At 55.3% G+C, this 27,511-nt stretch overlaps 1 protein-coding gene across 1 annotated transcript; it reads left to right on the top strand.

Moving 5' to 3' along the window:
• Positions 1-1,719: 1,719 nt before the first annotated feature.
• Positions 1,720-26,302, top strand: CACNG3 (calcium voltage-gated channel auxiliary subunit gamma 3; the record flags this gene model as incomplete). Its single annotated transcript, XM_080354276.1, has 4 exons — positions 1,720-1,930; positions 23,222-23,305; positions 24,461-24,601; positions 25,791-26,302. 4 exons carry the CDS (start codon positions 1,720-1,722, stop codon positions 26,300-26,302), a joined length of 948 nt encoding a protein of 315 aa, XP_080210402.1.
• Between the last annotated feature and the right edge of the window lie 1,209 nt (positions 26,303-27,511).

The raw sequence follows: 27,511 nt of genomic DNA on the forward strand, positions 1-27,511 counted from the left end.
CACTATGTTAAAATAACACAATTAAGGCTGCAAAATCCCCCACTCTGAATGCAATTTGCAGCCCCTTCGCTGTAGGTGTGAGATATCTTTGCTGCCTCCTCCCCGGGATGCCTGCCTCTGCACAGGGTGGGGGCCGGGCAGGGTATCAGCCCCACGCGTGCAGGAGCGGGGTGACAGGCAGTGGGAGCGCTGGAGGTGGCAGGACAGGGGACCAAAATGCCACGGCTGAGCCAGCTGTCCTGGCACAGCACCCAGGTCTCCCCCCACCTCATGGTACCCGTCAGATCACTCAGGAAAAACACCCAGGTGCAGCCATGCATGGGACTCACCTTTGTGTCCAGCCTGTGACACCAAGGTGTGACCTGTGACCATCGTGTGCCATCGCAGGGGACCAAAGCAGGGTGACCCAACAGCTGGGCAGCCAGCACAGCAGGTGCCCTGCGAGGGGCAGGGTGCTGCAGGACAAACATTGCAATGAGCATGCCCTCCCTGATGAGCACACACAGAGAAGGTGATTTAAGCTTGAGGAGGATACTTAATTTCTACACTTCCTAATTTCTCAGTACCTGTTTTTTTGTAACCTTCATCATTTTCTGGTTGCATTTTGGGAGTAAATAACTAGTATTTACATGTGAGTGCATGCAAATGAGAGCTGTGAAAGTACACACTATCGAGTAAATCATATGCTTTCCCGTCTCACCCGTAGCCCTTAAAAGACTATTAATTTAAGAGGTGAGTATATTATGGGGCTTATTTGAAAGGTCGCATGAGTCATAAGCTCATCCAACTGTCTGCAAAGATGTTTGAGAGAGATGAGGAGCCAGCAAAGAGGCGCAGAAGGAGAGTGTGAGGGTTTTAACTGGTGGCAAACAATTAAGGAGCGTGATGTGGAAAACACCCCGAGGTACAGCGTCTGTTCGCACCTGCGTGTGCTTCGGTCGGTCACGGCGCTCGGGCAGGTGATCAGAACTGCCCTTTTCGGGGCAGGCAGTGCCGGGGGCTGGGCACGGGTGGGCTCCGTGTCGGGGGGCGGAAGGTGCTGTGCCCCCACCCCGGGGGCTGCGGGTGCCCGGGGCGGTGTCGGTGCTGGGAGCGCAGTGTCGGGGCAACAGCTCCGGCACCGGGGCACCGGGTCAGACCGCGCTCCAGGGCTCCCGGTCGAGGCCGGGAGGAGCCGGGGAGCCGAGCTGCTCCGTACCGGGGAGCTGGGGGCGGGTGTCTGCCCGGCACCACCGAGGTGATGCCGGCACCCGGGGGTGGGCTCGCCCGCCCGGTCCCCGTCCTCACCCGGTTCCCCCCGGGTCATTCCGCGCCCGGTCCCGGCATCCCGGGGTGGGCTCTCCTTCGCGGTCCCCATCCCCGGGCGGTGTCCCCGCCGCCGGCCGGCCGGGGGGCGGTTTCCCGGCGGCGCGGCCCCGCGCGGCCCGCCCTCCGCTGCCCCCCGCCCCCGCCGCCCCCCGCGGATGCCTTGGCCGGGCGGCGCGGGGGAGGCGCCGGGAGAGGCGCCGCGCTCCCGCCGCGGGCGCACGGCGGAGCCGCTCCGCGCTCCGTGCCGCCGCTCGGGCCATGCCGGCCGGGAGCCCGGGGGCTCGGCGGGCGCCACCGCGGGGGCCCAGCTCGCCGCGGGCCGCGGGGGCATGAGGCGCCGAGCGCGGAAAGCGGCGGCGGGCGGCGGCGCCGGCCCTTCCCCTGCGAGCCGCCGCCGTAGGATGAAGCAGCATGAGGATGTGTGACAGAGGCGTCCAGATGCTCATCACCACGGTGGGAGCCTTCGCAGCCTTCAGCCTGATGACCATCGCCGTGGGCACCGACTACTGGCTCTACTCGCGCGGCGTGTGCAGGACTAAGTCCACGAGCGACAACGACACGAGCCGCAAGAACGAGGAGGTGATGACCCACTCGGGGCTGTGGAGGACGTGCTGCCTGGAAGGTACCGACCGCCCCGCCGGACAGCCCCGCCGTCCCCCCCTCACCCCGGCCCCGCGGGGGGCCCTGCCCAAAAGTTCGGGGGAGAGCAGGGGCATCCCGGGACCCCCCACCCCACAGCCGGGCCCCCGGCGAGCCCCGGCCCCCGCGGCCGGCGAGCGGAGCATCCCTCCCGGCCGGGCCCCGGCTGCCGCCCCCGCTCCCCGGGAACAGAGCCGGCGCTGGCGGCGGTACCGCCGCGGCCGAGGGGAAACTTGGCGGGTGGCTCCTGCAGGTAGGACCCTGCGCGGGGCGGGAGGAGCCGGGAAGCGGGCGCTGGGGTCCCCCCGTGCCCTGGCCCAGCTGTGCAGCCCCGGCAGCGCGGTGCGTGTCTGCCGCCGGCAGTTCAGGCTGGGAGGCCACAGGTCCCTCTCCCGGCCCCAGGGACTGTTTCCATGTGAATCGCTCAGCGAGCAAGACCCCTCAGCCTCTCCCCCTCTCCCAGGCTCTGCAGGCACTGTGTCCCTGTCAGGGGGGAACCCATCTCACCTGGCATTTTTATAGCGGATCTCCACCACCATTGCCAGCCCACCCTCTCTGAAGAGCAGAGCAGGGCAAGGTGTGCTGCTGCTGCCACACCGCAGCTTGTCCCTCCCTCCTTTGGGGGCTGCAGCCCATGCCGGGCTCCTGCCTGCCCGGCCTCACTGCTTCTCTCCATTGCTTTGCTCCTACAGCAATGGAGAGCAGTCCCTGGCTGGAGAGCCCACTGCAGCCGCTGCCCTCCTGCAGTGCAGGCTGTGCTTTGGGGGCAATTTTGACCAAAAGCTACTGGTTGAGATTTAGATGAGCAACAACAAGCTGTGCTTAAATGTGAGCCTGAATGGAGCCAGGTGCTGGGACCTGTGCAGCAAAAAATGGCTGATGGAATCACACTGTGCTGTAACTTTCATAATTAGTGGTAGTAGTTGGTGTCCTGTGTACTTGGGGGAACCTGCCCCCTCGTCCTGCAGGGCCCCAGGGGTGTCAGGCTCCCCTCAGCCTGGGAGCAATGCCTCTGGTGGGGGCAAGCAAGCTGTGGTGGCCAAGCTGCTCCCTCCACATTGGAAAGTTCTCGGTGAGTCATGGCCACGGATGCAAAAATACCCGGTCTGTTCCTGGTGCTCGGTCCTAAACCCAGTGAAGTTGGTCAGAGCTTTCTTATTGATTCAAAGAAGGTTTGGATCATGCTCTAATTCCATAATAAATAATTTGAGATAATCTGTCTCCCCTCTTGGGCTGAGGGAGCCAAAGAGGCAGGAGCCAGGGCTGTGAAAGATGGGATCGCTGGAGGCATGAGTAATTTCCAAAATTCTTGGTTTTGTTGGCTGTATTTTTTTTTCCAGCAAATGTTTTATGTTTCCCCTCACTGTGATAAATCACTGCTTTGGAAGGAGCTGGTGAGGCCTCGGTCTCCTGGGCACAGCACAATCGGGAACGGGTTTAACAGTGCCATGCCAGAGCTCAGAGCTGAATCACAGCCCTTCACCCCAAACCCGGAGCTGGGAGCAGTGGGGCATGTGCTTGCTGTGGGGCTCATCACTCCCCACTGCACGTTGTCCCCCTGGCTGGTGCTCTCATAGCTCCGCACAGTGCTGTGCTGGTGCTGCTCAGCTGTACCTGTGGCAGTCGAGGCCTTATGCTGGACATGGGCTCCATCATCCCTTGCGTGCGGGAGAGAGCACGGGTGGGCAATGGGAACTGCAGGGAACACACAGCACCAGGCGGGGAGGGTCCCATCCAGGGCTCAGGGTGGGCACGTGGGACTGCCATGGTGCTGGTGGTGCAGCAGGGCTGCTCATCACCCTCCTGAATTCTGCTGGAGAACTGCATTGGTGTCTCACAGGCTGTTAACTGATGCAATGCTGGGAAAGGAAAACGTACTCCAGCCGAGCTGTGCAGCGTGCAGAGCTCATGCATGTTCTGCACAGAGGGAGGACGGTGCTGCAGCAGGGGCTGAGCCTCCCAAGCTGAGCATCGTGGGTCGCTGCTGCAGCTGGTGTCTCTGCCAGCACGTCCTGCACCGGGGAGCACTGGGTGCAGAGCCCCCAGACCCCCGACTTTGATGTGCAGCAGGTCCTGTCTAATTTCTGTTGGCAGGGCCCCGCTGTGCCTCTCATTTCTGTGCACTCATTGTATCTGGCTTGAAAAACAGAGAGGTTGCACTCTGTCATCCTGTGCTAGGAATGAATGTGGTCAGTTGAAAGGGCCGGTTCTCCTGTGGTGCAGAAGATGCTTTTAGCACCAAGTAGTGCTCTCTGCCCATCGGGAAGCGCCTCGGCCTTGAGCTTTCTGATAACAGGGGTCTAATGTGTGTAACGACAGAGGAATTAAGTGGGAAGCTCCAGTTGCTTGTCTGGCTGAGCGTGCGTGGCAGATTATTGAAATGCCCGACGTGAGTGCTGGGTGCATGCTCCGTCGCAGATGCTCTTTAAATCCATGTCAGTCACACACGCTCAGCGCCTGCGTGGGAGCCGCTTGCACCACGTGAGCATCAAAAGCCCATAGGCGAGAGCGGATAAATCTTGAATGAAGCCGCTGCAGACCTATGTAGAGACACCCACGCTGGAAAATACAAATTAGTCGTTGGCTCAATATCTGGAGCCCAGGCAGGCGTTCCCAGACTGCTGTGCCAGGGTAGCCTCTGCTTTAAATTGCAGCATTTGAATTCTAATTATCACTTTTACAATACGTGACTATTTAGTAGGTGTTGTCTTGTACTTCCCGCTCAAACGTGACCAGTGTGTTCCCCTGTGGCTGTTTATGATCAGTTGTTTTCCTCTGTGACTTCCTTGTAAATATAAAAGGCAGGGAAATGAACGGCACTTCAGGGAGAAAGCTGAAGTTGAGAAATAGCTGCTTAGGCTTGTGTTCATTTTAGGAAAGTAGAAGAACTTTGTTTTTCATCAAATTTAATTGAATTGAGCATCGTTAAACGCAGGGAGCCTCCTTGTCCTCCCTGCTGCGTGGTACAGATTGGGACCAGCTCCATGGCATCATGCAGATCTGAAACAGGCAGAAGGAGCAGGAGGATTTGGCCAAGACTGCTTGAAATACCATATTTTAAGGCAATGTGGTACTTTTCCTTTCCTCCTTCATTTCCCTCATTGGAATAAAATGCTCTGTCATTTCTGGAGGACCATGAGTGTTGCTCTGCCCGCCTCATGGACTGTTTGCAGAAGACATGGGGTGGTTTGTAGAAGGCATGGGGGGTTTGCAGGGGACACGTCTGCCTGTGGCTGTGAAAGGACACGGGGACCAGAGCCCTTCCTCAGCTGAGCTGTCCTGCTTGGGCCTGTTCCAGCCCCGCTCCAGCGTCCCCCCAGCAGCATCAACATGGCCTTTGCCAGGCTGATAATTGATCCCTGCCCAACCCAGAGAGCTCTGCTTGGGTTTTGCTCTTTTTTGAGGGGATCCTGTCTAGATTAAACCCTAATATTGCTGTTTCTACACCTGACCTGCAACCCTGCTGCGGCTGAGGTCGATGGTCAGTGCGGGAGGCTTTGGCTGACGAAGAAGCTGCCAGTCCCTGGTGCACAGGGAAGAGAAATGAGCCCATCAGGATAATCTCTGCTGTTTGCCTCCTTTACCTGCAATTATTTCATGTTTTCTTCAGTAGTCTTGATAAAGACATTATTATAGCTGAACACTATTCTGGTAACAGGCAACCTCATGTAGAAATATCCCGTTGGAAGATAATGTACAATCTCTGCAATCCACCTCCCAGCCCCTTTAATAAAGCACTGTTGATTCTGCATAATACTGGTCTTTTACTTCTTCAGGAGAGCTAAATCAAATACTCCGTGGAACTCTAAATGTATTTTGTTACTGATTTCCTTTATCAACTGAATTTGTAACCATATCAAGAAAAATTTATGAAGTTTGATAAATCTATTTTCCGCAAGGCTGTTTGACGTTTATTTCATCCCCTGGTTCCTCCAGCCACTCCCCACCCCAGCAACCCACAGGCGATGCTGGGACGCAGCTCCCACCGCTGTCCATTGCCATCCTCCTGGCACAGACTGATTAAACATTAAACCAGTTTTTCCTGTCTTCCAGCAATTCAACAGAATGTCAAGTTTTATTAAAATCCATTTTAGATCTTCGGAAAACTTCTCAGCCTATTCTCTGAACGCTCTTGGGAGAAAGTTCTCTAGTCCAATCGGTTTCATGTTTACACTGGATAGTCGCTGTTCAGCATCCTCCCCAACTCCTCCCGGAATACGGGAACCTATTCATCACGCACAGAACAGAAGTATCCGATGAATAAATAATTGCGTGTCACTTCTGCTTTATGACTGACAGTTGCACTGTCATGATCTGATAGTGATTTACATCAGTGGTAAAGTTCTTTCTTCTGATGTGACTAAAGAATTCCTCCTGGTTTTGCTTAAGCCTTTTGGTTACAGATTTATTTTAACTAATCCCATTAACTTGTCGTATCAGCCACATGCAATACCAAAAGTCCTAATTTGTAATTGTTTTAACTGCAGTTTCCAGTTCCCCTCTCAGTGGGCTTTGGGGTCCCAGGGCAGCTCTCTGCCCTTACTCCTGAGTAATAATCGGGCTTCTGCACCCACATTTCCCCAGCTGTTTGTGGCCATGGTGCTTTTTTGCTCTGCTGAGCTGATTTGTGCCGAAGGTGTTAAATTGGGCTGGAAGCAGCTGCCCCTGGGCAGCTACCAGCTCTTCTGCTTCCAGCTCCTCTCAGTCCTGAGTGAGGCCACGCAGAGAATTTCCCCAAGGTGACAGCAATATTGTTTCTGTTAGAAAGTTATTATCTTTAATTTTTAAAAGCGCGAAGCAAATGTCCCTGAGATTGCAATCATCCATGATCGAGCACTTTTTCTCACCACTCATTTTAGGTGGGTGTTTAAGGAGCTGCTCATCCTGTTCCTCTGTCTGGTTGGTGTCTGTAATAGATTCTCATCAACAACGCATCTTGCAATTGAACGTTTCTCCCTGGCACTCCTGGTCTGGCTCCGCAGTGCTGCCAGTACTGGTGACAGTGACAGTGTCTCTGCTGTGGCTCCAGGCTCCCCGTCCACAGCCTGACCAGCCTCCCTGCAGCCAGCTGCTCCAGCACGGTCCCCATCCAATGCCACCACATGTGGCTTTGTCCTGCGGATGCTCTCCAGCTCTGGCATCACGTGCAAGGGGAGTGACCATGCATGGGGACCAGGGCCGTGGGCTGGAGGTGATGGGCGGGACAGGACTGGGATGTGACAGCCTGGGAGCTTTGGGAAGATGAGGGAGAAATGTTATTTGCTCTTTATCACGCGAGAGCTGGGCGGTGTCAAGTTAACGTGTGTGATGGAAAGCAGAGACTGCAGGCATCGAGGACGATAGCGATGAGTGAAGTCAAAGAGGGACCCATTCCTCATTTGAGAATACCTGATGCAATTAGCACACCAAAGGTTTAACGGCCCTTCCCCACTGAGCTTCTCCACCAGGACAGGCCACGTGCCCGGCACGGGGGTCAGTGGTGTCAACAGGGCCACAAGAGGATGGAACAAACGCCTGCAGTGTCCTGTCGGCTGTCACTGGCGATGCCCCAGGCACAACCTCTGACTTAGGAAATCTCTGAACCTTGGCTTGGCGGGGGACACATTGAATAAGCGTTAATTACCAACCTCTGATAGAGATGGAAATCAGGCTGGCTGGACCCTGGTCTGCTCCAGACCCGTGTTCTTGTGACACATGGCCGAGAGCCATGAAAATCCTGGGCAGAGAGGAACTGAGCTCCAGCTCCCGGCCACTGGCTCTGCTTTGAAGAACCACCACTTCGAACAGGGGCTGCCAGGTTTGCCCTCCTGGGCTGCTGCAGCATTTTTCTGGACAAAAATCCCACCTTTTGAGGTGGTGTGGAGAGCTGGTTCCCATGTTGCCTGTGAGCAGCACATGATGAGTGGAATGTATGCTGTGAACAGCTCAGAAACAGGCGGTTTATTGCTGCATAGGCGTGGCTCAGAGTCTGTCATCTCCAGAGCTGCTACTGTTTAATAGAGGTGGAAGTCTGAATTTGAATGAGGCTCAAGTGGGTTTTTTTCCCATGCAAGGTCACTATCTCCATTACGGCTGTAAATAATTAGGGCTGGCTAATGAAGGCTGCAAGCCCCGGCGCTGGGGCTGGAGCGTGGCGGTGATTTGGGGGAGGATATCCCACAGATTGGTCCCAGATTCTCCTCTCCCGGTCCCTGGGACGGTGGGTGCTGGCTGGGAGGTCACAGCAGATGATGTTTGTGGGGAGCAGCCAGAGAGTGGGGAGGGGTGCTTGGCTCCTCTACCAAGAGTTACGTGGCCTCTGGTAAATCACTGCCCTTCTCTCTGCAGAAGTTTTGCCCTTTGCAGTGTGTGTCCCAGTGGATTCATTAGTGTTTGCCTCTTGTATGGCTCCTGGCAGGGCACACAGCACCACTTCTGCTGGTCTATGCGGTACAGACCCTTCCTTGCCCCCAGCAGACCCCCTGGGCCACATGGCTCTTTAGCACTACTGGTCACCTTTCGTGGCTCAGTGTAATGGTCCAGGTGTGGAGACCAGGGGTGCTCTGCAGTTGCCTGTGGTATCTGGGATGAGATGAGGCGAAACAGCCATGGTGTTAACCTTGCTCAGTGCTTCTGCCATCTCGTTGGTTACTTTTCGTGTGGATTTCACATAGATTTTTAATGAACACGATGTGCTCTTCATAAATAAACATTAACCTCCTTTTTCAGGAAAAGCAAAATTACTCTTAAAATTATATAAATGTGCTAACCCGTATGTACAGGGGAGTTGCTCAGTGCCTGCTCGAGGGGTTCGTCTTGATGGGGGTTTAAATCTCTGTCTCCCCTTGTCCATGAGTGTCTCTGGCTGACTCACGGCCACGCACCAGCAGATGCGATAGATCCACTGTTGTTAACACACATCGGTGCTGCTGGGTGCTGAGGGCGAGTTAGTCAAAGAGCTCTGAAGGGAAAGGTGCCCACCCGGTCACTGAGTCACCCGAGGCACCCACAGGCAGACGAGCGAGCTGGGCTGCGCTCATGGGGAGTTTCTCCCATGCTGGAGAAACCAGGGGGGCTCCTGCCTGCCCGCTGCCTCGCTCACCCGTTGGAAAGAGCTGCAGCTGTGCTACAACATCTACAACTCCCGTGAATTTTTAAAATGGCATTTGGAAACAGACTCCCTGAAGCCATTGTTTGACTCTGTTTGAGGTGAGTACTGGGTGTGGAGAGGGTGGTTTTATGTGCCTTCCTAAGGGTTCCTGGTGGGTTTGCTTTGGCCGACACTTCAGGCTCAGCACCAGAGGCTTTCTGTAGCTTTTCTCTGGGTGAGGCACCCTGGGAACGCGTCCATTGCCGCTCGCTCTGCGCTCCCACCGCTTGGGCTGCAATCAGCCGTGGTCGCTCGGGGAACTGCAGCAGCGGGGATCTCGAGATATGTCTTTGATTAAGAAGACACCTGCTGTGATAAGAATGACAGTGCTGGGGTGACAACTGGTGTCTCCTCAGTGGCTGGTGCATGGTGACAGCTCTGTGGTGGCTCTAGGAGGAGCAGCCGGCTGCTGCATCCCCGGCAGAGCTCCACACACCCCATGGCATAAAACACCACATGTGTCACGGGCTGGTGGCTCAGCCCTGAGGAGCTGGGGATGCTTTCCAAAATTTCCTTATTTTGCATTACCTTTTAACCATCTCCTTGCAGCAGGTGTTTAACAGCATCTTCTAAATGAAAAGTTCAGGCCACAGTTATGCTCTGTGCTTTAAACCATCCCATGTCCTTTGGAGTGATTCTGTTAGAGATGGAAACTCTGGGATGGCACCTCTATCCCCCCTAGAGAGCCTGAGCTGGGTTCCCTCCCGGCAAGGGAGCAGAAGCCCCTTGGGACAGGCTGGCTGATGCTTGCCTGGCTGTTAAACACCAATTACCGTTATTTTTTTGCAGCTGTCGGAGTGCTTTGATGCATCAGCATCATCCATTGCATCACACCACATCGTTGCATGAGCAATTGCAAGGGGCTGTGACAGTCACTGGCTGCCTTCCCTCTGGGCTGGCTCCTGCCTGACCCTGTCCCTGGGGCTGCATGCCCAGCCGGGAAGGGTCACTGACACTTGGTGAGACAGACTGCAATCTCACGGCGACGTTCCCTGCCCTGGCGCCTGCAGCAGCTCAGGCGTTGCTGTCCCAGGGCCATGGCTCCTGCCAGGCTGCACAGCGTCCCTGCCAAACCCTCCATTAGCCCAACAGCCTCGCTCAGCCGAGCAAACCTTATCGCAGCGCAGCAGCTGTGCCAGGTGGTGCCACTGAGCAGTGTGATGCTGCCGCAGAGCAAGCTGGGACACGGGGACCCTGCAGGGCAGCGAAGCAGGGTTCCCCCCGACGGGACCCCCCACTCCCCCTGCCAGGTCTGGGAGCCTCTCGCAGCCCTGAGGCTCCTTCTCTCCGCACCAGGAGAATCTCTTGTCATTCCTCAGCACGCGTCAGCCAAGGATGAAAGTGTTTTCTGTACATTAGTCTTTGGCCTTTCCTCCAACTGAAAAGCTAAAGAAGGACAGGAGTGATTACACCTTTGGTAGGAAGCAGGAAAGCTGCAGCCTGGGCTGTGAGACCTCTCAGCTAGGAGAGGTGCCAGAACTGGGTCTCCTGCTGCTGTCACCAAGCAATGAAAATGTGCTCCAGTGAGGCCCAGGGGAGGTGGGATGCATGTTTTCAATAATTTTAAATAATAATAATAACAGTTTAAAACAATATCTACTCTGCACATTACCCCAACCTGCCCCAAATCCCACTGCTACTGCCCCAGCCAGCCGCAGGAGAAGGGCAGGTCCCCGCCCTTGGCTGAGCATCTGTGCATCCCTACAGACGGTGCCGTATGGGTTTATGGCTTTCCCGTTTGTTCTGCCTCGCTGGGGCTGAAGTGAAAGACAGAGACAGACGTGTCAGCATCTCCATGCTGGAGCTCCGCGCAGCAGCGAGCACTCGGCCCGGGAGCAAGCGGTGCAGTGTGGTATGGTGTGGTATGGTACAGTGTAGTACAGTACAGCATGGTGTGGTACGGTGTGGTATGGTACGGTGTGGTACAGTACAGTACAATGCGGTACGGTGTGCTGGGGTGCGGGACTGCTGCAACAGAGTGTCCCTCTCTGCCCATTCAAACAGGTGGTGGCTATGGCTGTCACATGCATTTGGTGCCTGTAAGCTGGTCTCCATCACCTGCAGTTCAGTACAGGTGCAGCCTATATAAAACTGCAGTTTTTCCGCGCATATGTCGGGTATTGTGTCTGTGCTGCTCACCGTGGATCTCCGAAGCAGCCTGGTGTCTTATGCAAGGGCTTTTCAGGATGTGCAAGTTCAATCGCTCATTTAGAAATTATTTGCATTGTCAATTTGGACAGATCTCTCCCTCAGGATGAGGAGAAGTCTTCCAGAAAACAGGAGAAGCAGAATGTCCCATTGGCATCCAGGAGCTTTGTTCCTGGGGCTCTGCGTTTCGCTGTGATGAGCCCCTCCGGCAGTGCCAGCACCTCCCGCGCAGAGCCTGTTCCAGGGCTGTGAAATCCCCGGCTCTGCACAGCTCCAGCTGAGCACCCAAAATGAACAGATGCTTGTGATCTGCATCTCTCCAGTCCTCCGCTACCCATCTGTGAAATGGGGACAGCATCACCTGCCCTGGCTCAGTGTGGGAGCCAGAGGAGTGTCTGAGCTGCTCCCGTGCTGCCGGGGCTGAGCAGAGAGCCCTCGGAGGGTGAAATCTCCGTCCTGGCAGTTGGTGAAGCAGGGTGAGGCCAGGGACCACACACTGAGCACCAAGGGCAGATAACGAGCACAAGACCCACAGAAAGCCCCCTGGCCCCAGAGAGCTGCTGAAGGTGGGAGTGGGTGAGGGATGGGGAGCGATAGCAGTCACCCAACACTCGTGGGGGCTGGTCCCCAGCTGCACAGACTGCCCGTCCCCACAGCCCTGCTCTCGGTGCCGCTGGCCAAACCCATGGCCAGGAGCCAGCAGGTGTGTGCCGTGAGCATTAATTTGGCAGCAGCTATGGGTGCAGCTGGGACAGAGCCAGTGAATGGGCTGCCAGGGCACTGCACTCCCCACAGGGACGTGTGGCGGGGTCTGAGCAGTGCTGAGGGATGAGCCTGCCTGAAAATGGGGTAATTACTCCTGGGAGCAGCCCCAGGTAAGTGCCGGCAGAGCCAGGGCAGTGCCGAGGCACGGGGGGCAGCTCTTGTGGTGCTGGTGAAGCTGTGCTGGTGGAGCAGTGCACATCTTGGGGGCTCCCCCATGCCAGGGGGTTCCTGTGCCTCTGGTTGGCACAACCCATCTGTGCTGTGACACGGGGCACAGCCCAGCTGACCTTGAAGCCAATGGCAAAATGTCACTTTGCTTCAGCAGCTGCAGGATGGGCCCTTCTGTGTGATTTAATGCAGAATACGAAGGAGATGGAAAGCACTGGCATGAGATGTGAAGCTCTTTGCATTCCCATCTATCTTAGAATAGTTTATGTTTTAATTCTCTTGCCCTTCAAATCTCTATTTGGCTGCTGCTGCCTCCTGGAAGGACAGAGCTGGGGTTTTTCGAAGCCTTGGAGTTATTCTATGCAAAGTGTCTTATGCTTTGAGTCAGATTTGGGCAGCTGGGGGAAGGTGTTGCTGGTTTATGGCCGATGCAATAGTGTGAGCAGCTCAGGGAGATCACCCTGCTCTGAGCTATGGGAAGCGGGTTCATCACAGCAGCGTGTCCTGTTCCTGCCCCGAGGTGTCCCAGTGCAGAGAAGGGACAGCCTTAAGCAGAGAGTTCCCAGGGGCAGGGAAGCCGGTTGCAATGTGTTGGTGCTGTGGAATCCCCAAGCGATGGATGATGGGCAGGACACACCATCCTCCTGTCTCTGCCCTCACTGCTGCCGCGGGCAGGGACACGCTGCCTGCTCCTCAGGGAGCTCTGAGGGCAAAGCCCCCCCACGGCAAAGCCCCGGACAGGAGCAGAGCAGGGTGAGTGCTGGGCCATGGAAATCACTCTGAATTTCTGTAAAGCTCGCCGGGGCACAGGCAGGCAGCTTGTATTTCTTGGAGGGGGAAGGCGAGGTTGGTGTCACTCACTCATTCACTGGCAAAATCTTCTCTTAACGCTCAGTCTGTGGGATTGTCCCTTCTTGTTCTCCAAAAAAAGCCGGGAGTGAGACTATGGTGCTACTCCTGAATATCACTTCTCCCCATCTGGGCCGTTGGAAGCAGCTCACTGGGGCTCTGTTCCCTTCTGCAGATGGTGCGGGGGCGGCTCTGCCTGCAGCGGGCAGCGAGCTCACCCCACGGGCAGGACCTGCCCCAGCCCTGGCCGTGAACCTGGCTTAGCTGAGCCCAGCAGGGCCGGTGCAAACCTGACCTTGACTCTGGCTTAGCCCAGCATGGCCAGTGCAAACCTGACCTTGACCCTGGCTTAGCTGAGCCCAGCAGGGCTAGTGCAGACCTGACCTCGACCCTGGCTTAGCTGAGCCCAGCAGGGCTAGTGCAGACCTGACCTCGACCCTGGCTTAGCTGAGCCCAGCAGGGTTGGTCCAGCCGGGAGAGGGACACAGGAGCCAGTGGCTGCAGCACCCCCACTCCCGCACCAGAGAACAGGCAGCACGATGCCCACTGAATCCCCTGAAATAAATACACTTTGATGGATTGAGTCCCTTTTAGTGCAGCAGCTGAAAACTTCAAATATTTATATCGTTAGGGAAATGTGACAGAAGTGTATATATATATATATATATATTTTTAAAAGGCAGGTGTTTGAGTGGCAGTCTCGTTTTTGAAGTTCAACACCTTCAAATCAGTGCTATAAAATAGAAAGAAAAAATTAAATTTAATATCAGTTTTGCAAGGAAAACAACCTGCTGAGCCTCCTCCCAGGCTAAATGTGCTTTAAAGATTGACTGTGCAGCTGTAAAAAGTATTGATGAACTGTAAACATGAAAAGATCGCCCTGCTCGTGGCCTGTCAAAAGCATTAGGTTGGAAATGCTCTGTGCTCCGCTCCAGCATGACTCACTGAGTCCTCAGCAAATGTGTTTATTTGTAAAGATCCTTATTTCAGAAATAGTGACCTTTTTAATGCCTCGTACAGCGAGCTTGGATATTCGAAATTGCCTTTTGGCAACTTGCTAGTCTTGCTGAAGCTCTGACAGTGCTTTCCATGGTGATTTGCATATTTTTAGCCTTGATATTCTGCACTGTGGGGCTCCTTTGGAAAATGCTTTGCTTTTCACAGCCCTGAATGCAATTCGACATCTGCAGTGCTGGGCTGAGACGGGGCTGTGCGGAGAGCAAGGAGGGGTTTGCTTGCACCCCTTCCCACCTTCAGCCTCTGCGAACCCTCCCTGCTTTTATTAAAATCCTCGCTGAAAAACAGACCGTGCTATTAGTCACAAATTTGAGCAGTTGCTTCACCTTGAAATAGGGAATAAAACTCGGAGGCTGTTACCCAGGCTGCTGCGCATCCGAGCACTGGGTGGGCTCATCTGGCCACCACACTCATCATCACCCCCGAGTCCCCATCACCAACGCTCCTGCCAGCTGCACTAGAGCTGATATGGTGACCGGTGACCTTATTGCTCCGTGTCCGCAGTCTGTCCCCTTGTTCCCAGTCCCACTGGTGTAGACGTGGGCAGCCACACAGAGCATTTCCATCCTCCCTTCTCGGGAGCATCCCAGCCAGGCATTAGGCATCACTGTTAATTGCTCAGTCGGCTCCTTGAGCGTCTCTTTCAGCTCTGGGATGTGAATCTGCTGAATAGGAAATGTCGCGGTTGTAATAACAGTTATTTAACATTTCTCAGGCCTGTGACTCACGCTTCTGCCACTTGTGTTTGGGAACGGGCGATCGCATTGCTCCTTTCTGTTGTTATTGTTCATCCTAATGCATCGAGAAAGGTGTTTTGATGGTTTTTCTACTGTTTGTTTGAGTCCTTTATCAGTGCTCTACAATTTCTAGCTGCTGATTTATATTCAGAGTTATGAATATCTCCTTTCTTCTTTTTGTTGGGCATCTTTTTATTTTTATAGCAGTTTACATATTAGCCAGGCAGTTTTTAAACTGATGCGAACTCCAGTCTCGGTTATGAGTTTTGGGGTAAAACACTCTTGAATCATTTGCTATTCATAGTCATGCTTTTATGTTTAAATCCATTTTCCTAACTGATTTGGCTTATAATTGTTTTTTGCTCTGTGAATTGACATTTCAAATCATCAGGAATATATAGGAGTGCCTCGGACTTACTCTGTTTGCCCATAAGGAGTGTAATCAAGTCATGATTGCTTGGACTTGAGCAGCAACTAGTTTTTAATTCTGTGATCCATTCCCCTTCAGCTGTCAACACAGAGTCTAAAATAGCACTCCCCTGTGCTAGATGCCACGCTTCAGAACTATGAAATTGTCATTTATAGGTTTTTAGAAATTCGGAGGACATTTTAATACTGGTGAAGTGAAACCTCCAGCTTCCCATCATAATGCAGCTTTCTCTCTTCCTCATTACAGAGAGGTGCTTAAGCAGTCCCTGGGCAATCTGGGCTCTGCACAGCTGGGGTTGGAGCAGACACCAGAGCACCCCGGATTGCTGCATTACCTCTGTCTGAATTACTGGCGACTTGTTTAAACCAGAGGATCCCAGGTTTTTACACTCTCGACCCTTGTTTTTCCCACCTGGTCCCTTCTGGGCACTGATCAGCCAGGGACACAGGTCTTGGTTTAATCCGGTGAGGTTGTTCAGTGACCAAAGTGGGCTGATGGGCCACGGTGGCTGCAGACACACCGGAGCCAGCCTAGGGGCACAGTGTCAGGGAAGGCCAAAAAGACATTATAGTGAAAGAGAAAAGGAGAGCAAAATACATTACTTGATGTGTGGAAGTTGTGTCCAAATAAGAGAAAAAAAAGAAGGGCATGAATTTCAACAAGTTAAATGAGGAGTTGTTTTAAGGTAGGCAGAAATGATCATAAAGGACAACTTGCTGAAGGCAGAAAAAGCAATAACAAAATCTTGGCTCTCAAACACGTCCCTGGCTGCTGCAGGGGTGTCTGGCAGGGGGGACAGACCCGCTCTCCCCGCGTCCTGCTGGTCAAAGGCTTTGTGATCCAGGATCCTCCCAGGGCTGAGCTGGTGCCCCTGTGACCGATCAAGAGGACCAGGCTGGGAGGCAAACCCTTCCCAGACACTCATCAGTGAACCAAAGTGAATCTAAAACGTTCATTAAAGGGATGAGAGCAGGATCCCTGGGATTGTGGTGGGGCATTTCCCAGCCATGAGCTGCAGCCATGTGGAAGGATGGAGGGAGGGAGGGAGGGAGGGAGGGAGGGAGGGAGGGAGGGAGGGATGGGGGACACCCAGAGGAGTGCAGGGGGACACCCTGGGAGGCAGCTCCAGAGCATTACCTGATTACTTTTATAATGAGAAAAACAAAGCTAAACCCTTGAAGCAGAGTGCTAGAAATTACCCATCATTTCCAAACTTTTTTTCCTTCTCTATTATTCAGAATTGTTTTGCTTTTCTGAACTGCCTTGTGTAGGTTGCAACAACCCCACAGATTCTAGAATGGGAGATGATGAGTCACTGTCAAAATGTAGATTCTTCTTTTTTTTTTTCCTTGTAGCAATGCTGAGGGAGTAAAGTCTCTGTGACACATGCTGATCGCTGGCACCTCGCAGCTAAAACTGGCAGAAGCTCCCAGCCCACCCCTGGGTGCGAGTGCCTGGGCTGTGCCCACGGCCACCCCGCCGTGTCCCCGTGGGGATGCCCGTCACGGCAGCGCCGAGCTGGGCACTGCTCCCCAAACACACTGGGCTTCTGGGGACACACAGGGCTCCATTCTTGCACAGCTGTGCACGGTGCAAATGTGTGTCTGTGCACAGTGCAAATGTGTGTCTGCACTGTGCATGGTGCAAATGTGTGTCTGTGGTGGCCTCGGCACCCAGCAGGTACCGCAGAGCCACCTCTGCTGCCTCCTTGCTGTTGCACTCCTTCCATTTGACTTGGGTTTTTTCCACAGGAAAAAAATCTTTCAGAAAAGGCATATCTGTGTAGGTGATTCTGCTCAGACACAAACCACCACCGCAGAGAGGGGGAGAGAGTGTGAAGTAGAGACAGAGCCAGATGCCAGCAGTACCCAGGTGGGAAGCTGGCGTGGGGCTGCTGGGGCAATGGGGATGTGCCGGGGGAGGATTTGCTCCTGGGGAGGAGGATTCATCCCTCTGGCCAGTGGTGGGGAGCTGAGCATCCATCCGAGCCTGGAGAGAGCTGCTGGCTGGGGAGCAACACAGAGCTGGGGGGACTTTCAAACTAACATGTAGGTTTTTGCCTTGATTTAGTTGTTCTCCAGTGGGGTTTAAGCAAATGGATTTGTAAACTGATGACAGCTTATGGTCTGAGGAGTCACAAACCAATTTGACGGTGAGGACAGGTCACTCTCCTGAGTACCCGAGGTTTCCCTGCTGTGGGAGGAGAGCAGACCCTTTCCTGAGCTGAGCAGCATCCTTGGCTCGAGCAGCTCTTCCAAGGTGCTTGTGGTGTCTTTGGAACCGGGCTGTATCAAAGAGTCTGTGATGTGGGAGGTGAACAAGATGCTGGGGAGTGGCTGGGACCCAGCAGCCCTTCCTGGGGACGTGGGACAGAGCTGCTGCTCGCAGGACCTGTGCTCTCGGTGGTGGCTGCGTGTCCCTGGGCAGTGGTTGGGTCTAACACAGACCTGACAGCCCAGAGCTTTACAGTCTGACACCAGAGACCTCGTGCAAAGAGCCTCAGGATCTCATGGAGCTGGGGAAAGAGGGAGGATGAATTTCTTTCCATCTCTCCAAGCATCTGGGAGGTGGGTGGGAGGTAAAAAAAGATGAGCCCTGAAGTTTTAATTTCTTGGAGATATTTACGTGTCTTGCTCTTGTTACTCAAGGGAGTGCAGAGCCTGAGCATCTCTGAGGATGTGCTGCAGGCTCGTACATCAGCACTTGCCAGCTCAGTTTGGACCTCTGATTCTCTAGCAAATATTAATTTTCAGAGAACTTAAACCATAATGACCCCATCACTTCCTCTGAATGGATTTGGCATGACGAAGTATCTTTAGGAAGGCCATTACTGTAAACCGAAACTTGGGAGATCACTCACTGGAAGTCACCAGGAGTTGCTGAGGACTGGAACGTGAGCTTGCCCCAGGGCTTCTGGCTGAGCCAACCAACACGAGGGGAGAGAGGAATTTCGTTCTCATTGAAGAATAATGTTAGCTCTTCTTCCCAAGGCTGAGTCTTAGTTTACACACTGATCAGTAACAACCAGAATAGTCCTTGGAAAACTGTTCCACTGAATTAAGAGTAATGAGATTTTAAAACCATAACTAGACCTCTCTAGTCTTCTGGCTCTCTGAGTTAGGATCAATATTCTTAGCCATATTTCCACCATCATGAGAATCGCACTTCCCTCACAACCCCCTCCCTGGGGAAAAAGGCTTTGAGAGGAAAAAGACCTGAGATCAAATCAATTAATTGCCTTTGCATTCTCCAGTAAGTGCAGTGCAGAGGGTATGTACATCCAACTACAAACAAAGTAGCGCAGCAGCGAGGAGACCTCTCCCAAACAAAGCATTACTGTGCAAGGCAGCCCTGCTCGGGGAGCGGGGCGGGAGGCAGGCGATGCTCACCGTAGTTAACGTGCGGCTCCAGGACGCTCTGATCTGGTGGGGACCAGAGGGATCGAAGAATCACTCAGAGCATGGGAAGGAAAACAGCCCTGCAGGAAGGGATGCCTTTACAAAACCAGCAAATACAAAATGTGTTATATGAGTTCATCTCTTCCAAATTAAATCCGATGTTACCTAAAAAGCAGGGCTCGCTGGAGGGCAGAGTCTGGAGCTACCGGGCAGGGACACCCTGCACAGCCAGCACTCCCATTGCCATGTATGGTGCTTACAGGTGGGAAATGCCCTGGAAGATTTGCCAACCGGAGAGAGGAAGCTCCGGCTGTCCCTGGGCTGGCTGCTTGCCAGGGGTGGCCCCTGGATCAAAGCAGGACCATTAGATGAAGAGCTGGAAGCGGAGCTGGCGAGGCTGGCGCAGAGCGGAGATGGACGCTGCTCGCTGCCAGCCAAGGGTTTGCGTTGGCTGCAAAGGATGAGGAGGGAGGTGGCACCTGACTGATGGCACCTTGGGCAGGGTGCCCCTGGCACCCCTAGGCAGGGGGGCACCAAGGATGCTCCCCCATGGGAAGAGGGGAGGAAACTGAAATGGGGGGGCTGTGTAATGTGATGGAGTATTATCTTGCAGGCTTTGTGGCTGGCACTTGTCCATCTGCTTCAAGCTGTTGTTTCCATGTCTGCTTGCCAGTGCCCGTTGGGCAGGCACTGTCCCTGCCTGTTCGTGCTTCTGGGGACCCCAGTGTGTGCTTGTCGGGGAGGTTGAGCTGGATGTGCCGCCATGTTCTTGAGCAGGACCTGGCAGGACAAGGGGATGGGCAGGTCTGGTTCCTTGTTACAGAGGAAGGTGAAGGGATGGCCCCGCTCCCCAGCCAGGAGCCCCAGAGCAGAGCTGCTGTGTGCAGAGCTGCCTGTACCGCGGCAGGCTCTGGGCAGGGGAGCACAGCCATGAGCTAAGTTGGCTAATCGGGATTCACACTAATAGGGAGAGAAAATTACCCAGATCTACCACTGAGGCAGATGAGCAGGGAATGAATAACGGCAGCGGCACGCTGCCTTTGCTGGCACTCTCCCGGCAGCAGCTGAATTAAGCCCGCGGTGGGTGACTCACGCCTGCAGCGCGAAGCCGGGTCGCAGGCAGGGACAGCAGCTGGGAAATCACTCGCGAGCAGACTGGGATGTGCCAAAACCAGCAGCCCCCAGCAGCAGGAGCTCTCCTCTTCCTCCTGCGATGGGAGAGGAGCACAACCCCAGCATGAAGGGATGGGGGACTGTGGGGGCGGCAGCAGCCCCCCATCCAGCCCTCTGAACAGCAGGAGCTGCTGGGGAGCCAGGCCCCGGCAGAGGGCTCGCGGCTGGATGCTGCCAGGGACGCGGTGCTGCCTGGAGGTGCTGGCAGGGCTGAGCCTGTGCCCAAGCCAGGATGGGGTCCCAGGGAATCCCACACTGGCCAATGCTCCCCTGGTGATTTCTGTGTGTGGCCACCCCAGTGCTAGGCAGGGATCAAGCCCTGGGAGCATCTTGTGCGGCCACGGCCTTGGTTCTGGCAGGGGTCAGAATTGGCACAGAGCTAGGAATCGTAGCCTCTGCCTTGAGTCCTCCCTGTGAAACTGCGGGCAGGGGAAGGAGGCTCAGAGGTTAAGGACTTGGACAAAACATGCTGCTTTTGGTGCCCATGATGCTGTAATGCTGCCTTTACCAGGGCCCAGCTGAAACACCCCAAGAGGAAAGCCTGGAGCTGCATCTGTCACCCCAGGGGTCAAGGACTCAGGGGCTCAGGATGTGCCCGGCAGCCCAGGGGCAGATGAGCCCCAGCTAGGGCCAGGAGCATCCCCCTCCTGCCCCAAGCGCTCTGCACCTGCACCGCCTGGGGCAGGGCTCCATCCTCGGGGAACACTTTGGGGGTCAGGGAGGGCTTTCTGCGATTTCAGCCTTGTTGTGATGTTTGTTTGGAGCTGGGAAGTTGTGTGTCAGATGACTCGGGTGTTGCCATGGTGACGAGCATCGGTTAATGAACAGAGGGAGTAAAGGAACCAAAATAAATGTCAGAGTGTGAAATAGATGCTGTGGAGCCGGACAGCACAGGCAGGCGGCAGGGCTGCTTCCTCCTGCAAACCCCGTACCCACGCTGCTGCCTGTTCCCCTCGGGCTGGGGGTCCCTTCGCCTTGCTGGGGGGGTAGATTTTGCTAAACCACACCTGCAAGGTGCAGGTCCTGGCTGCTGCAGTGGGATGGATGGATGGATGGATGGACAGGTGTATCATCTTTGCACCCCGGGTGAGCCCTGCACCCTTGCCAGCCTGCAATCAGGAGGTGTTTGCATCTGACCTTCCATCATCTCCTGCACTTGCATGTATTTCATTCTCTAAGGCTCTCCCTCATCCCTCGTGTTCACAGATTTACCTTAGACATTGTGTGCACCAGAAGCGAGGCCTCCGGGCCCTGCTCAGGGCAGGGAGGTGCCAGCTGTGGGGTTTGGTGGGGGCTCAGCAGCACAAGGAGCCTCTGAGAACTTCAAAGAGATCGAGCCCAAGGAAATTAATATTCTCATTTGCACTCTGTGCTGATGGGCTGACTGTCTCTAAACTCCTTTCCCACGTGGCACCAAGGAGAAGTTTCCTCTCGTTAATCAGCGATGAACACTGGCCCCGCAACCCTACCCAGGCGGCTGCTGCGGAGGGAGATGTTCCAGCGCTGGAGCCTCTGGAGAAGCTCTTGCAAAGTCCCTCGCACTGCGCAGGCATCCCTGGCCGGCAGGAGCTTTGCAGCCACTCGAAGGGGGCGAATCTGTCCCAGCAGAGCAGGTTGGGGTTTGGGGCTCTGAGGCAGAGCAAGGACTGAGGTGTTTAGAGACCAGCTGGAACCAGAAACCTCAGGGCTGTCATGGGGTGGGGAACCAGGTGTGTCCAGGCGCACACCGGCTCTGCGTGTCCGTCTGGCTCTGGCAGGGTGTTTTGGGCTGTTTTAGGGTGCTGTGGGTTGGCACGATCCCACTCTCGCACGTTGTGCCTGATGGCTGGAGAGCTAAAGGGACAAATGTGGGGGACAGCTCTGGGGGTTGTGAGGCTGAGCCCTGCTGGCGGGTACAGGGAGGAGGTCAGAGAAGATGGGTGGAAGGCTGAGAGGAGAAGGAGGGTGGAGCTGTGCTGTACAGCTGCCACGCTCCTCATGCCCGGTGCCTCCCCAGCCCCATTCATGGCACCGGTTTCTAGCTTCCCCTTTGCCCACAGTTCCCAAAGCAACGGGAGCAAGTGGTTCCCCCTCAGATGCCATGTCTCCTGCTTGGATGACAGCTCCCCACCTCCAGAGCTTCATCTCCAGGGTCTAATTGATGCCTGTCATGATGCTCAGCCCCCCGCAGCCCATCGCAGAGCAGAGCCTGGCAGCGTGCCGCCGGATGGGCTGGATTCTCCTGGGGCCCTGTCCTCTGCTGGCATGTCCTTTCTGGTCCCATGGGAGACGGGACAGAGCCGGTGTGACCTGACCATGTGCTCCAGCACTGGTGTTGTGTGGAGGCTGCAGGAATTTCTCCCACCTCTCCCTGCCCCTTGCCACTCCACAGAAGTCACGCTCTGTGCCTCAGTTTCCCCATTTATAACATCAAGCGTTTGTTGGCACCACAGGGGAAGCATCATGCACACTTGAGCATCAGCTTTTGTTGCTTGCTCTGGAGAAGACGGTTCTGTGGATCCTGTAGATGATGGGTGTCAAACTCATTTTCACCATCAGCCTCACGGTTGCCTTCAAAGGCCTGAATGTGAACTGTATAAATGTAACCACTCATACACCCCTGCTGTGGATGGAAGTGGCTGCTGCTGCCTCGGCCCTGAGGAGCCGTGTTCCCTCCAGCACCATGACACAAGCTGGGCTCTGAGGCCCCAGCAGGTCTCAAGTGCCGTGCTCGGTGTCCAAGTGAGCTGCTCGAGGAGCCGGCTCACAGTGTCCGCAGGAGGCGATGGGCTGCATCCATCACAACAAATCGCTGGGCACAGCCGAGATATTTTTATTATTATTTAATGCCTTTAATTTCTCTCTGTCTGCCCATCAGTAGCACGTGCACCAGACTGCTGGGGCTGGTGGATGGATGAGCAGAAGAGGCAAGAGCCCATTCACAGCCAGTCCCTTCCCAGGCTGTCCCACAAACACCTCTGAGCCACAGGGCTCTCCTGCCCGAGCCTGATCTGGCCTTGGCTTTTTCTCCTCGTGCTCAATTACAGGGCTCTGGCACAGGAGAGATCTGAGACCGATAGTGCAGTGAGGAGAAAGCTGAAGCAAACAGGCAGGCGTTTAAAGGCAAAATGCGTTTGTTTGGCTTCAGAGGCAGGAAGGAAAAAAAGCCACAGAAAAAGCCTTTTTTTTTCCCCCAAATGCAAAGTGGGAGGCCAGCAGATGCCAAAGCATCTGCCTCCTTCCCCAGTGCTGCCAGGCGGCAGTGCTGGTGCCACCGCAGTGGGGCTCCTCTGGTCTCTGCTGCTGCAGGAGCAGCTGGGGACCAAAGTGTCCCTGGGGCCCAAGGGCAGTGTTTGGGGTCACTGGCAGCCCAGTGCTGAGCACTGCCCCAGTGGCTCCAGGGCTGCTGCCTTGCTGGCCCCGTGTGGCACGTCCAGCAGTGCAGAGGGGTATGAGGGTTTCTTGGCTTGTGTGTCCGCAGGAACCTTCCGAGGGGTGTGCAAGAAAATCGACCACTTCCCCGAGGATGCGGATTATGAGCAAGACACGGCTGAATACCTGCTCCGTGAGTCTGCTTTCTGTGTGCGTCACAGCCACACGTGCTCCCCGGGGACCCCACACTGCTCTAGCACCCCCTCCATCCCTCAGCACCTGGAGCTTCACCCAGCAGGTCCCCCACTGCTGGTGGAAGGCTGGTGCACAGCAGCGGTGACCCTCTGGGTTAGCTGAGCGTGGCTATGTCACGCTGCAGTGGCAGTGCTAATGGCACATTTGTCTGGCACTCATCCCCGTGGCCAGTCCCAGCAGCTGCTGTGCAGCCAGAGCTTGTTGGGGTGCAAGGGCTGCTAGGGACAGGGACCCCGCGGGCCCCTGGTGTGTCGCTGCAGGGATGCCGTGTCTGTGCTGGGCTCCCTGTTCCCCGAGGTTCTGCAGACACGTGCATAACAGAAGCTGGACACAAATGTTGCTCCCCCGACATGCAGAGCAGCACATGTGTGACAGGTGCACAGCTAAAGGTTTGTCTGAACACCCAGATTCCCAGACAAGTCAGAACGTAAGGCAGCAGCAACCTCGGAGGCATTGGCACCTCTGGCTCTGAGCTGCTGGGGCTGGGAGGAATTCCCAGGAGTGAAGTGACCCCCTGGCACCCATCACCCTGTGCTGAGCCCTGACCCGGGTGGCAGCTCCTGCAGGATGCAGCTGCTGCTCAGCCAGATGTTTTCTAACCCCGCAGGGAGCCATCAGCTCCGCTCACCCATCTACGAGGGGAACGTGTTTAATGGAGTTGGTTTGCAGTTTTAGTAGATGAGCGTTTAAGTTCTTCTCCCACCCCCTCCCACATTTAAAATAAAAAGTCTATTTTAAAGCCCCCAGAATGGCATTTTAATGGGGCTTCTCTGTATTTCTGTGATTCTAATAAAGGCCCTGATAGAGGGATGAGAGCCCAAACCAAGGCACAGTGTATTTTCAGTGCAGCAGGCAGTGATTTGCTGCATTAATTACTCTACTGTCATTTGGGAAGCTGAACTTCTGGCAGGCCAAGTAGAAAAGACCCTTCTTTGTGTAGCTCTCGGTCAGTGACTCCAGAGCTGGTGCTGGGTGTCCCCATCCCTCGTGGCATTGCAGGAATTCTTTCTGGGTGCTGCTGCGGGAGGTGCCGGCAGCCCCCGCTGCAGGAGCGATGCTGAGGACCGACCCTGTCCTGTTCCCTGTCCCGCAGGTGCAGTGAGAGCGTCCAGCATCTTCCCCATCCTCAGCGTAGGTCTGCTGTTCTTTGGAGGCCTGTGCGTGGCGGCCAGCGAGTTCTACAAGAGCAAACACAACGTCATCCTCAGCGCCGGCATCTTCTTCGTCTCTGCAGGTAGGAGCTGCCCTGCGGGTGGGAGAGGGGTGGCTCTCAGGGGATGGAACTACGGGAGGACACGAGGAGACAGAGCTGGGTTGTAGGTCATGCAGGGCTCTCGATTTCTGGGGTTCATGAGCTGTCGCATCCTGGGGGAAAAATCCTCATGGCATGGAAAAAAACAGCAGAGGTTTCTGGCGAGTAGCGACTGTGCACTTGAGGTGCCCGTCCAGCTCTGCCCCGAGAGTCTCTGTGTGGTGCCACAACCCAGGACGTAGATCAGCCATCCCCAGGGCGGCTTCTGGGGGGCTCTGCCCTCCATCACCCCCGGGCAAGGGCAGGCATTGGGCTGGCAGCACTGGGCAGAGGGGCTGCCACAGCCCGAAAAAGAGAACCACTCTTGAGCTGCCATTCCTCTGGATCACCCACTCCTCTGTGCGCTGTTCCCCAGCAGTTCCACTGATTATCGTATGACAATGTCTTTGTCTTAAGGAACTGCTCTATTTTGTGTTTTTCTTCTCCCCACAAAGAGACAAATTACTCTCCCTCCTTCAGCTGGCAGGAGCTGCTGATGCAGATGAGAAAACAACAGAAAGAACATAATTGATTCATTAAGTAAATCCAAGAATACATCAGCCGCTCCCCAGCCTCACAGCACTGCTAGCGGAGCAAAAACTGCCCAAATCCCTAGTAAAGCCTCCAGGCTCAAACAGAGGTGAAAAGAGATGGAGCCGTTCCCCGCTTCCCTGAGCTGCTGGGCTGCAGTAACCCAGGGTTCATGCTGACGATCCCGCTGTACCCCGCGGGTGGGATCTGCTCTGGCCACAGCCCCAGCGCCAGCTGAGCTCCTCCTGCCCATTGCCCAGTGACCAGCTCTGCAAAGCAAAACCAGCTCTTTAATGTCTGTTTTCTAAACAAAATAGCAGCTGTTTCTCCCGCTGCTCCAACACGCCTGACTGTACCTGTATACTGGGTGTGTGTGAGTATAGCTGTGTACTGGGGACAGCAGCAGAGGCCTGTGAGGGGTTTTGGTATGGGGGCTGGTGCCCGCTGGGACCTGGGGATGCAGCCAAGACCCCCGGCACCCTTCCCGCCTGCCAGGCGCCCCGTGGGTCATGGTGGGCAGGAGAAGGGCTGGGGATGCTGCTGCCCCCGTCCCTCTCCCACTGCTCCAGCGAGTGCCTCTCCCTCTCATCCTCTCCCAAAGGTCTCAGCAACATCATTGGGATCATCGTCTACATCTCGGCCAATGCGGGGGACCCAGGGCAGAGCGACTCCAAGAAGAGCTACTCCTATGGCTGGTCCTTCTACTTTGGAGCCCTGTCCTTCATCATCGCTGAGATGGTGGGGGTGATCGCCGTGCACATGTACATCGAGAAGCACCGCCAGATCCGCGCCAAATCCCACTCGGAGCTGCTGAAGAAGTCAGCCTTCACCCGCCTGCCCCCGTACCGGTACCGCTTCCGCCGGCGGTCCAGCTCCCGCTCCACCGAGCCCCGCTCCCGGGACATGTCACCCGTCAGCAAGGCCTTCAGTGCCATCCCCTCCACCGACATCTCCATGTTCACCCTCTCCAGGGATCCCTCCAAGGTCACCATGGGGACGCTGCTCAACTCGGAGCGGGACCACGGTTTTTTACAGGTCCATAACTCCATCCCCAAAGAGTTCAAGGAGTCTTTGCACAACAACCCGGCCAACAGACGAACCACGCCGGTCTGAGGCGGGCAGGGCGTCTCGTCAGGCTGCATGGCATCATCCTCGTGACGCTGTCACCCGTGAAACCCCGTTTTTAAGGACGAACCCAGATGGCTCCCCGTGCCCCTACCTGTGGGGCTGGTTTTTCACTCCCAAAATGCCACTGGCTGGGCCGCTGCGCCCATGGTGGGACCAGGACCCTCTCTGTCCCCAGCGGGGAGGGGACAGGGGCTGCGCTGTCACCCTGGCCGTATGCCCCTGCAGGCTGACCGGGGCCCTGTCACCACCCGGGACAGTCCTTCCTGGGGTCTCCATCGTTAATGTTGCTCATAATCGCAGTGTTACCTTAGCTGTATGTCCCATGGAAATGCTGGCGATAGCCCTGTCTGTGAGAACTCTTAACCTGGTAGTTACATTTAAGCGAAATTGCCTGGGAGTCCGGAGTTTGAAGCACTGAGTCGGTGCCATAGTGAGTGTTCATGTTACGAAACCTCTTTCCCTGTCATGCTGGATGGAGTGCTCGGGCTGGGTTTCTCTATGGCGTTTCGTGCATGCATTAAATAGCTTGGAATTCAATTTTGTCATGTCAGGTTGGAAGAAACATCCTTTCGCAATTTTCTGTGGTCTTGAAAGGGCTTCTTTCTTTCCTTCTTTCTTTCCTTTTTTCTTCCTTTTGGTGCATTCAGGCCATGAAAGGACTCAGGAGCAAAATTCCTCTAATGACTGGTAGCAATTAGCCAGCGTTTAATTAACCTCTAATATTGCAAGAAAATGAATTAATTCCCTAAAATTAATATACACACAGTCACAAATTGCTGTCTGGGCACAACCAAGGAGGCGACGCTTGACCTGGTGGTACTGCAGGAGGAGCTGGGTTGGTGGCTGGGCCGCGGGCTGCGTGCAGATGGTGTATGATTCTATAATGGCTGGGAGATCGATGAGAAAAATAACAATAAAATCATCCAATTTGGCAAGCAAGTTACTCGGCTGAATGGGTCGCGCTGACCCCGCTGCGGGCAGCAGCAGAGCTGCGTGTCCCAGGGGTGATTCACGGCAGCCTCAGCCTCTCTGCGGCTGTGTGGGGTGCCCAGGATTGGGGCTCCCCAGCTGCAGGGGTCAGGGGGAGCAGCCCCCCCAGCCGCTGCCCTGCTCTCCTGTGGGGGGCTTGGCTGGGCAGCAGCAGCTGGAGGGTGCTTGGGGTGTAAAGGATGCATGGAGTACAGGGTACACAGG

The sequence above is a fragment of the Nesoenas mayeri genome (genome assembly GCF_963082525.1).
Source record: "Nesoenas mayeri genome assembly, chromosome: 15".
Lineage (NCBI taxonomy): Eukaryota > Metazoa > Chordata > Aves > Columbiformes > Columbidae > Nesoenas > Nesoenas mayeri.